At 48.3% G+C, this 12,304-nt stretch overlaps 1 protein-coding gene across 1 annotated transcript in view; it reads right to left on the reverse strand.

Annotated features, from left to right (window-relative positions):
* Positions 1-10,263, reverse strand: part of MDGA1 (MAM domain containing glycosylphosphatidylinositol anchor 1) — a 99,483-nt gene extending 89,220 nt beyond the window's left edge. The window contains exon 1 of the mRNA XM_053459830.1: positions 9,846-10,263. Coding sequence (XP_053315805.1) covers positions 9,846-9,912 — 67 coding nt within the window. The 5' untranslated portion in view covers positions 9,913-10,263. The remainder of the gene's footprint in view (positions 1-9,845) is intronic.
* Between the last annotated feature and the right edge of the window lie 2,041 nt (positions 10,264-12,304).

Consider the following 12,304-nt stretch of genomic DNA (forward strand, 5'->3'; position numbering starts at 1 on the left):
GACGAGACCAAGGACTGTCCCTTGAAAACCAGGACTGTTGGGAGTTATGGGAATGTATGATATTTTCTGATATTTTAGGCGATTTTTAACCCTTGCAGTGATTCACTACACGCCTGGCGTTATAACGCCGTAGAAACCCGCGGACGTTGAGTAATAGCCGCAATAAGTCTCCCCCCTTTGGGGGTTTATAAAGTTATTAGATTTGCTTCTAATCCTGCATTTTTTAGTAAATCCATGCCGCGCTATTGATTTTTTTCTTCCGCCCCATCCGTGGATTTGCATTTCCCTGTAAGTGGACGGAATGAGGAGGCGCCGGTCCCAGGAGGAGGCTGAAATTACTTTATTTACACAAAAAAAATGGTATATCTTTCATGCGGGAAAAAGCGAGATATTTTCCTCCCCATGAGTGTTGGAATATGACATCATCGTTAACCCATCGTTGGCGAGCGATACACATAACGAAGGTCTCTTTTGAAGCTTCTAAATTGAATCATTCTGTGCCAGGCCATGGGGCGGGGGATACATAGGTGCCAACAGTCCCGGATTTGCTGCCAGCTCTTACACGTAATGTGATGTCACGCAGTTTAGATTTTTTTTCATTTAACTCCCACCGCATGTACAAGTGTCCTATAGAGCCGGCCAGTCCCTCTTTGCCCCCCCCCTAATCTACGTGCCTCTTTTTCCTCCCCTGATGCCCCCACTCTCAGTGGCCTCGCTAGTGAGCTGACAGAGGCCGCAGCGCAGGACATAAGAAAGGTAAGCGAAGGGGAGAGAAAGAGGAGCGCTGGTAAGGGGGAGAGAGAAGGGGGGGAATAATGACAAGGAGAAGAGATGGGGTCAAAGGGAAGTTATAAAGAGATAGAAGAGAGAGATAGAGATAAAGAGAAGAGGGGGATAGAGAAAGAAGAGAGATAAGTGGGAGAGATAATGAGAAAAAGAGGAGACAAGGGAGAGATAAAGTGAAATGGAAGAAATGAGAGAGAAAAAAAGAGAATATCATGAGAAAGGTGAGAGATTAAAGAGAAAAGGGAGAGCGGTAGGAAGAGATAAAGAGGAGGAGAGCTCATGAGAAAGAGGAGATCTACAGAGAGGGGAGAGATAGAGAAACACGAGGTGAGGCAAATCGAAAGAGGATGACAGATAACGAGAAAGGGGAGAGATAACGAGAAAGGGGAGAGATAAAGAGGTTACCCAGCAATAGAGCACAAAGTCAGGTAAAAAGTCTGGGGAAAGCTGCGCCCCCGCGTACCAGCCACACCCCCGCGTACCAGCCACACCCCCGCGTACCAGCCACACCCCCACGTATGGAGGCAGAATCACTATTACCATCACCACTGGGCAGAGGATGCTTGCGGATTCTCTCTGCGCTTTGAATCGATGTTTCTTGCATGCGGTTTGATGTTCACTTCAACTAACAGCAAATCAATGTCAACGGACCCCGGGGGGGGGTCATTGTCTGGGGGTCTTACAGGTTTCATTATTCAGGGGACGCGCATCCCGCAAGCTGCATCATTTTATTAGCTGTCGGCAACGATGACTTTAAACCGTTGGGGGGGTTTCTTTGGAAGCTCCCACTGCTGTGTTACAAGTTTAACCACCGCAATGCAGCTTTCTAGCAACAGAGACAATCGTAAGCCTTGAAAGGGTTAAACGAGCTAAAAAAATCTTAAATCTACTAATTAGAGAAATAGCCCCAAAACAAATGCTAAAAAACAGACATTTCGTGGGGAAATGAATCGTAAAAAACGTTCATTCCCTGCGGTTATTAACCCGATGATACGGAAAATATCTCCAGGACAGAAGACGCTGCATACTTCCCAACCGTCCCGGTTTTTGCAGGACAGTCATCGGCAAACTTCACGTGGACTCAATTAATGCCAATTTCATCAAAGACATTCCGGAAAAAATGTTTCTAAGAACGAGAATCAAATAATGGCGAGAAATTAATAAATAAATAATAAACGAAAACACAATCAAATAAAAAATCATTTAAATCATTAAAAAAAATAATTAAAAAAAATATATAAAATGCGGAGCGGCTCAGAGTTTTTGTGTTGAGAATTTTTTTTTTTAATATATATTTAATAAATGTAATAATTTACCAACGATTATTTTTGAATATTTTTAAAATTAAGAACTATTTACTTTAGGGAAACTCAACGCCGGCATCGAGCGCCCCCTAAAGATTCAGAACCAATCAGAAACAACCAACAATCGATCTGCGAAAGCCGTCTTCTGGGGCATTCAGCTGGGGCAGGAAGGCAGATCCGCCGCTATTTATACGAGAAGCGAGATGAATGGAGATCGCCGCGGGTTTAGAAGACGGTGTCCTTTCTGACGGAACGCGGTGAGAGGCAGCGTGGGCCGCGCATGCTGCGGGGATTCGTTCCGCTGGGGTTTAGAAATAACATTATTTCTCTAAATATAAAACCCACCGATTGGTTGGCCGGGATTACAAAATAAAGCCCAAAGTTTTATATTCTCATAAATAACGTAAATGTAGCAAAAAGTTCCACATTGGACCCCCCCCCCGATAAAGGTTAAAGGGGTGCATGCGAGGTTTTTACCCATCTGCATTGAATGGTTTATTAAGATACAGCAGCTGCTTAGCAACAGAGTTGTATCATTCTGTCAAAGCTGATGTATGACATCACAGCAGTCTGACCTCGTACCACCACTCCCAGCCCCCCTTAAACTAACGGCCTTTCTGAGGGGTTAGAAGATGCAGCCAGAGCAGAGGGAACAAATGAAGAGGGTCCGTGCGGAGGGAACGAATGAAGAGGGTCCGTGCGGAGGGAACGAATGAAGAGGGTCCGTGCGGAGGGAACGAATGAAGAGGGTCCGTGCGGAGGGAACGAATGAAGAGGGTCCGTGCGGAGGGAACGAATGAAGAGGGTCCGTGCGGAGGGAACGAATGAAGAGGGTCCGTGCGGAGGGAACGAATGAAGAGGGTCCGTGCGGAGGGAACGAATGAAGAGGGTCCGTGCGGAGGGAACGAATGAAGAGGGTCCGTGCGGAGGGAACGAATGAAGAGGGTCCGCTGGGAGGTTTTCACCAAGAAACTACAGAAGAAAGGGACTTTATCTTAAAACAGGAAAGAGTTTTTTAACGAACACAAGAGGCAGACGGAATAATCCCAGGGGTTTAGGAAAGCTGAGAAAAAACGTCTCGGTGGAACCGCAGCTTTAAACCGACGTGAATTCCTGCTGTTATTGGACAAAAAAAAACAATCCATAGAGAGACGGCTACACGTCGGGGACCCCCGGATAATCCCCGGTAAGGAGAGTCGGCTACACGTCGGAGACCCCCGGATAATCCCCCGTAAGGAGAGTCGGCGAGAGAGAGAGGGACGGGAGAGAGACAGAGATGGGATGGCCCTTACGAAAAAATTACTGCAGTTTTTCTGAAGTAATATTGCAGTTTTTTGGACATGAAAAAACTGCACTACTGCACATTTACTGCATTTGTACTTCATTGTACTGCAGTTATTTTTGTACGGAAGCAATAAAGCTGCAGTATATTGAATTACAACTGTAGGTTTGCAATATAAAAAAAAGTGCAGTAAATGTGCAGTAAAACTGCAGTACAGTGAAGTACAAATGCAGTAAAACTGCAGTAAATGTGCAGCAATACTGCACTAAAAGTGCAGTATTGGAGTTTTTTCATGTCCAAAAAACTGCAGTATTACTTCAGAAAAACTGCAGTAATTTTTTGTAAGGGGGGGCAGAGAGACAGGGGAGGGAGAAGAGAAAAAGGTGATAGGAGAGAGATGGGGAGTAAAGAGAGAGGGGGTATGGGAGAGAGAGAGGGGGTGGGAGAGACATTTAAATACATAAAGAGTTAATAAAGGACGGGAGGGAATTTATTTCAAAGGAGGAGAAAAGTTACAACAAGATGGAACGGAAGGAAGTTTTACTTTACTGAGAGGGTGGAGAAGTGGAACAGCCTCCCAGCAGAAGTGGTAGAGGCTCAATCAAAAGCTGTGTTTTTGGTGATAGCTAAAGAATTAGAGGGAAAGCCCCACCCACAGCGGAACGGACGTTATTTATTATTGATCGATTTATGAATATTTGATATATTTTATACATTTTCCGGTGTCGTGGCGGCCGGTGAGCGCGGAGCGAGGCTTTAGGGGTTAAAGAGGCTCAGCGGGATTTTCCCAATAATTTATTTCACTCGATTATTCGCAATATCTGGGGAGCCTCTTTTTTCCTATAAATCCCGGATTAAATGAAATTTGCCGAAATGCCCGTTTTTTATAACAGAATTCAGGTAAGCGCTCGTTGCCGCGGCGAATCGACTTCCAATATTTTTCCGCTTTAAGTGGTTAATACGACGTTTGACGGGCGATCGATGCGAGAATTCGGCGCCGGCCGCATGCTGCGCAGGTTTAAGGGTGATATTCACTAAACTGACATTTATCAGCCCCATCGCTGGGCATTTACAGGGAAGCCGGCAGCTTTTTTTTGCCCCAAAGTCGTTGCGCCGGTCGGGGTAATTTGCTGGCGCTGGTTCCGCTGCCGCCCGGTGATTAGCACTCTAGATTTATCTCCGGCTCCCCCTGCTCTTTTTTCTTGATGTGTTTATCGCGGTTATTTATTTGCCGGTTGTTGGCGAGGGCCTGCGGTGTCTCAGCAGCTCCCTGTAAATCGCGCCATAATCCAGAGGCCGCGGCCCGCGCCAAGAAGTTGCCCAGCCGGTAGCCGAGGCTTCCCGCTAGCCCCCATCTGCCGAGCGGGGGGGAGGGGGGTGAGACATCCGAGCGCGAGAGACGGATTTATATCCCCCAAAAAAATAAAACAACGTGACCGTTTCCGGGATATTTACAATCAGATTATTTACGAGGCGAGAGCAGCATATGGGGAGGAAAAAACAACAAAAAAAAAGGATTAAATCCTCGATTTCTTAAAGGAGCACAAAAGGCACCAAAAACGGGATGTTCTGAATTTTATCTAAAAAACAAACAAAAAATTTCAATTTTTGAGACTTTTTTTTTTTTAGAAATATAATTTTTGGGTCACATTCCAACCCCGGTGAAGGAGATATGAAAAGTGACATCACTCGTCGCCTATCCTGATTTTGGGTTCAGATTTTTTTTTTTAGATTTAGAATTTGTGACTTTTTTTTTTTTTTTAGAAACTTCCCAAAAATAGGTGAGGAGAACCGGAAATGTCCTGAACCCCATATATAATATTTCATACTGTCCCGGGGGGGGCTTTTCTTTAGAGGGTGTGGTTAGAGGTGTGGCTGAGGGCGGGGCTTTGCATTGACTTAACCTTTTTGTGAAAGAGGCAGCAGGTCACATGGCCACAAGTGAGACCGCTCCAAATTTGCTTCGAGGCAGCTGGGGCAGATCTTTTACCACATCAGATTTACATCAGAAAGATGAGGACTTTATCTCGGGAGCTGCGGCGGCGTCTGGGACTCGGATCCTTATCGCTCCGCTGTCACACTGCCGACAGACCCCGAGGACACGGCGAGCGCCCCCTAGTGGCGCATCGGGCATTTCAAGCAATTCAGTCAATCTCTGCCTCCCTGTCAGGAAAGAGTTAACCATTCAACTTTTCTATTGAAAAAAACAAAACCTGACAATCGCCCCAAAATCAAGCAAAGGAACAGAAATTTGTAGCTTCAAAAGTAATAAATAAAGTTTATTGCTAAAAAAAATAAAAGTTTTTATAAAAAGTCATATTTGCTTCTTTTTTTTCAGAAGCTGGGACTTTATCTTCTCATTTAATGTCTCATAGCTGCCAACAGTCACACTTCGCGAGGGCAGTCCCCGGGACACATTTTGTGATTGGGGGAGAACAGCATCCATCGCCCCTCAACCAAGGACGGGGGGGGGACGTTTATTCCAAAGGAGGAGAAAAGTTCCAACAAGAGACCGGAATCCAACGCTAGAGAATCTGAGATGGGATGGAAGGAAGTTTTACTTTACTGAGAGGGTGGTAGATGAGTGGAACAGTCTCCCAGCAGAGGTGGTAGAGGGTAATACAGTGAGAGTATTAAACATGCATGGGATAGACATACGGCTCCTGAATCTAAGACGAGACCAATGACTGATTAAGGTTTGAGTCTTTACAGCAGGAGAAACGGGCGACTAGACGGGGGCCGGATGGGGCCGATCTGCATAAAATGTGGCCCAAGCGCATCACAATATAATTACGAATTTGTCATTTAAGATACTATAATAAGTGTTATCCATGTACATAAACACACTTACATACACTCATACACACACGCAATCACACTCACACACACACATGCACACAATCACACACACAATCACACACACATACTGTCACACTCATACACTCACACAATCACACTCATACACACACACACTGTCACTCTCGTATGTAACTGCGCAGAGCCCCCCCCCATGCGCGGCCGTTCAGTTAACCCACGCAGCGCAGACAGAATATTCCTCCCCGGGGAAGAAAGGTTGTGAGATAATCCGCCGAGACGTCCCGAGGATCCCAGCGCTCTCTCGGGTTATACGACTGTAAACACAGCGGGAGCTCCATGTATAATGCATGAGACATCCAACAAACCTGTCCTCCAGCTGGGACACCAGTCCTCCAGAAGGAGTAGTGTAGGCAGGGAACAGGTATACAGCAACAGTGGTAACAAAACCATAATAATAATAATACCTATCCCCTGATGCCCCTCTTTTTCCTCTGATGCCCCTCTCTCCTCCCCGATGCCCCTCTTCTCTAGGAGGTCGGAATGTTTGCTGGGTATGAGGGGATCGCAGGGTTCTACAGCCCTAAAAGCCCCGATAATGTGTATAGAAACAGCAGGGAACGGGGTTATAAATGAAACGGGGTAAAGACCCCCTTATTTATGGTCGCTCTGCTTTAACTCCACTTTGTGTTTAGTAAAAAAAAAAAAACTGATGCTACGACGGCGTTCTGTACAACCTTCATTCATTCAAGGCTCTCGACTCCTTAGGGGCATCAGGGATTTGGGGCATCAGGGGTATCAGGGATTTGGGGTACCAGGGATTTGGGGTATCAGGGATTTGGGGTCTCGGGGATATCAGAGATTTGGGGTACCAGGGATTTGGGGTATCAGGGATTTGGGGTCTCGGGGATATCAGAGATTTGGGGTACCAGGGATTTGGGGTATCGGGGATTTGGGGTATCAGGGATTTGGGGTATCAGGGATTTGGGGTATCAGGGATTTGGGGCCGCTTAGGTGACTCCGCTCAGGTGCACCGACTTTCATTATCATAAACACTGAAGGGGTTAAAAGTAAAAGCTCTAGATACCAGCTGTTGGGGGTACTTTGGGTCGGCCTGTAAAGACCCCGCAAACTGTAAGGGCATTAATGGGGGGTGGTGATGATAACCTGGGGGGGCTTTTTAATCCAAACTACCCCCTATTCTCCATGCTCTGTATCCTAACGGCCCCCAATGCAATAACATCCAAGCTCTCTCCATGGAGTGAAATCTCTCCAAGTTATCAACCCTCAGACCCCCCCCCCAACAGGAAGCCGTCAGACCCCCGAGCCGGAGTAACCCCCCCCAGCCCAAATAAAATGTATCTAAAGGGGTAACATTGTAACTTCTCCATCTCCATATCATTAACCCTTACATCACTGCAGAACAGAGCGTGAAGCTTCCACAGGACCACGATTAGATTGTAAGCTTTGTTGCCGGTAACCCTGCGGTTATCTGAATAATGCCCCCCCCGTGTGATACTTTGTAACAAGATTCTTCATCAGACCCTTTTCTTCCTAAAATGACGGAAAGCACACGCCGCCTCTGTGCCCACAAATTAAATCCTGCCCGCCTTATCCCGTGCCACCTCTGCCGGCACACCGGGCAATCACGTAACACGCATCATGTGTGACGCTTAATAACACGCATCATGCGTGACGCTTAATAACACGCATCATATGTGAAACTTAATAACACGCATCATGTGTGACATCATTTCCATTCATTCCAAGAAACAACCAGTTGCAAAAAAAAAGAGAGAAAGAATTCCACCTAAACTGGCACCAAAAGTGGCAGGAAGTTTGCCAGTTTTCACCAAATTGGCAGAGATTCTCCCCAAAGCTGCAAGGTATCGTTAACCCCTTCCCAGCCGGAGCGCTCTGCAATGCACTGCCCTGAAGTGGGTCTTTATTGCTCCGCAATGCATCTTCTGCGACCTTAATATATGGCTCTGCATTTTATCCGGTGACTCCGTTGTGCTCCTAGACTCTTTTAACCCCTTGTTGCACACTGCATTGCCCTGGGATTGTGTTGCGCATGTCACCCTGTGCTGCACTATGAGCTGGCAGTGCCAGGCGCTCTGTACCGCTCTATGCTGTGGCACGTTTATGGCATGAGTTATTGCCACTGGAAGCGGCTCAGGGCATGGCATGCATTCACGTCTAGACAGAGGGGAGAGAGGGGCAGGGGCAGCCCGGGTGGCTGGGGCAGCAATGCCCTTATACAGGGCATTGGGAGGGGGTGCTGTGGCAATACAAGGCTTTATATGTAAGGGCAAATAAATACTGAATAACCCCAGGGAGACCCCAGCAGGCTCTGCATGGGGCAGGGGGTACAAACCAGGATTTAGGGTCTTTAATTTTGGGAATCTGTTAGAATGTGAGATCCCTGCTGGGGTAAATAGGGGCTCTAGGGTAGTTTTAGGGTAGTAAATCGCATGCAGTCGCTGGGTAGTTTTGGGGGGTAGTAAATCGCATGCAGTCGCTGGGTAGTTTTGGGGGGTAGTAAATCGCATGCAGTCGCTGGGTAGTTTTGGGGGGTAATAAATCGCATGCAGACGGGTAGTTTTGGGGGGTAGTAAATCGCATGCAGTCGCTGGGTAGTTTTGGGGGGTAGTAAATCGCATGCAGTCGCTGGGTAGTTTTGGGGGTTAGTAAATCGCATGCAGTCGCTGGGTAGTTTTGGGGGGTAGTAAATCGCATGCAGTCGCTGGGTAGTTTTGGGGGTAGTGAATCGCATGCAGTCACTGGGTAGTTTGGGGGGGTAGTAAATCGCATGCAGTCGCTGGGTAGTTTTGGGGGGTAGTGAATCGCATGCAGTCGCTGGGTAGTTTTGGGGGTAGTGAATCGCATGCAGTCGCTGGGTAGTTTTGGGGGGTAGTGAATCGCATGCAGACGGGTAGTTTTGGGGGGTAGTAAATCGCATGCGGTCGCTGGGTAGTTTTGGGGGGTAGTAAATCGCATGCGGTCGCTGGGTAGTTTTGGGGGGTAGTAAATCGCATGCGGTCGCTGGGTAGTTTTGGGGGGTAGTGAATCGCATGCAGTCGCTGGGTAGTTTTGGGGGGTGGTAATAAATCGCATGCAGTCGCTGGGTAGTTTTGGGGGGTAGTGAATCGCATGCAGTCGCTGGGTAGTTTTGGGGGGTAGTAAATCGCATGCAGTCGCTGGGTAGTTTTGGGGGGTAGTGAATCGCATGCAGTCGCTGGGTAGTTTTGGGGGGTAGTAAATCGCATGCAGTCGCTGGGTAGTTTTGGGGGGTAGTAAATCACATGCAGTCGCTGGGTAGTTTTGGGGGGTAGTGAATCGCATGCAGTCGCTGGGTAGTTTTGGGGGGTAGTAAATCGCATGCAGTCGCTGGGTAGTTTTGGGGGGTAGTGAATCGCATGCAGTCGCTGGGTAGTTTTGGGGGGTAGTGAATCGCATGCAGTCGCTGGGTAGTTTTGGGGGTAGTGAATCGCATGCAGTCGCTGGGTAGTTTTGGGGGGTAATAAATCGCATGCAGTCGCTGGGTAGTTTTGGGGAGACTGACTTCTCGAGGACTTTGCATTTTATTCCCAAATACAACAGCAAAGACCCCCAAAGACCCCTTCCGTCCCCCAATCTCCCACCCCAGCCCCCCTTACCGTACACTCCTTGCCCCCTGCTGTGTCTGGGGATGAGGGGCAGTAAGAAAAGCCAGAAGATCTCCATCCTTCAGCTCCGCTGCCGCATCAGTCATCCAGTGAGAGGGGCTCGGAGCCCTCAGCGGGGCGTTCTGTCTGCCCCTGCCCGGGGACAGTGCGAGTCAGGCGGCCAGCGCAGCCACAGTGCCCCGCTCAGGCTCCACGAGCCGGGGAACGATCGCTCCACGAACAATCCGCGTCTGGATCCCGTATATTCCGGCCACTCGGGGGTCTCGCCCTGCGGAGATTCCCTGCCCCCCGATCCTGGGTATGGGGGAGACGGGGTGGCAGCCTATGTACCCCCAGTAACGCCGTGCAGAGGGAGGACTCCGACTCCCAGCACTTCATATGATCCAGTAGATCCACAGCGATCCGGAGAGTCCTCACTGCATTCAAAGCGGCGGGGTCTGGGGGGCTTCTTTACCCCTGAGAGGCAGATCGGGGGGGGGGAGTAAAGTTGGTTTTGGGAATCCACACCGGGGCCAGAGCATTAAACAGACCGGGGCGGGGGGGGGGGTAATCTCCTGCTCCCCAAACACAACTGCCCCAGCAGTACTGCCCCCGTGCGCACAGATGCCCCAAAAATGCCCTTAAGTCCAGAGATGCTTCACTCCAAAGGCGGCTGCACCCCCCGCACTCCTTCTGACGGCCAGAAATCCCTGTCCTCGGACTGTGAAGGGTTAATGTGTTGGAACCATCCGACGCCCCCCGGCAGGATCGCAGAATCCCCCCGAACAGGACAGGCGGCGGCAGCAGCAGCGATCCTCTACCCTCTCTCCCCGGCGCTCCTCTACCCTCTCTCCCCGGCGCCTCTCTCCTCTCTCCGCTGTTTGATTCCCCTCCACTTTATATGAAAAATCAGACGACCAATTATATGAGGGGAGTTGTATTGGAGGCCCGCCCCCTGCCCCAATCCCCTGCCCCATCCCCTGCCCCATCCCCTGCCTCCCCCAGGAGCAATTACACCGAGTCCCGTCCTCACTGCCCCTCTCCTCTCCCTTTCTCCTCTCTCTTCTCTGTCTCTCTCTCCTTCTCTCTCTTTCTCCTCTCTCTCATTCTCTCTCTGTGTCTCCTTCTCTCTCTCTCTCTCTCTCTCTCTGTCTCTCTCTTTCTCCTCTCTTCTCTCTCTCTCTCTCTCTCTCTCTCTCTCTCTCTCTGTGTCTCCTTCTCTCTCTCTCTCTCCCTCTCTCTCTGTCTCTCTCTCTCTCTCTCTCTCATTCTGTCTCTCTCTCTCATTCTGTCTCTGTGTCTCTCTCTCTCTCTCTCTCTCCCTCTCTCTCTTTTTCCTCTCTCTCATTCTCTCTCTCTCTCCTCTCTCTCTCTCTCTCTCTCTCTCTCTCTCTCTCTCATTCTGTCTCTCTGTCTCTCTCTCTCTCTGTCTCTCTCTCTGTCTCTCTCTCTCTCTCTCTCTCTCTCTCTCTCATTCTGTCTCTGTGTCTCCTTCTCTCTCTCTGTTTCACAGACCTGCTGGATGATGCGAGAAGCAGCCGCAGATCTCTCCATCCTGAAGTCACCGAGAGCAGTTCGGATCCAGAAAGCCAGGTTCCATGAAGAGCCATGGGGGGGGGGGGGTGTCTGGGGGGGGTGTGCAAGGAGAGGGGCCCCTAGGGGCAGCACAGGGCAGCTCTGGGGCCCCAGGATGTGGCAGGTGTGCCGGGCAGGCTGGATGTCTGTTCTCTGCCTTCTCGTTTCTGTCTGGTGTCTGCATCCATGCGTTACCTACTTATTTACATAAAAATAACAACAACAATAACAATAATAATAACAACAATAATAACAACAATAATACTACTAATAATAATAATAAACATTTTAAAATAAAAAAATAATAAATATTTAAAAATAAAAAACCCATTGTGTGCAAAGCCAAGGTTTGCAGAGCTCCCTGACACTGAAAGGGTGCAGAGGAGACCAAAAAGTAACTAAATAATATTATTTAAAAATAATGTCAAATCATTTATATTTATTACTTCTTACCAAACTGTAACAAATTGTCCAGAATGACCCGGAATACACCGTATTATTTATTAATTGGGTTCTGATATTTGGACGTTGAGTCCCTGACACGGTCTCCGGGGCTAATATGTATATATTTTTAAATTAACCCCTTTTGCCCCAGGTTATCGGACAATGCTGTGTTCTATGCAGTTTGGCTGTGATACTCTGCGGCCATGTATTAGGGCGAGAGGATAGCGGCATCCTCATGGCACCTCAAGGGTAAAACATAACATTTAATGCATTTGAGGAGTTTATAGCGACATATCTGTATGCATTAATGTAGATTTAACCCCTTAAGGACAATGGGCTGTCCCTAAACCCATTGAAAACAATGCATTTTGAGCCCGTACATGTACAGGCTTTGTCATTATGGGGTTAAACAGCTTTACCATGAAGTAATAATAATATAGCAACAATAATAA

This window comes from Spea bombifrons, chromosome 3, assembly GCF_027358695.1.
Source record: "Spea bombifrons isolate aSpeBom1 chromosome 3, aSpeBom1.2.pri, whole genome shotgun sequence".
Taxonomy (NCBI): Eukaryota; Metazoa; Chordata; class Amphibia; order Anura; family Pelobatidae; genus Spea; species Spea bombifrons.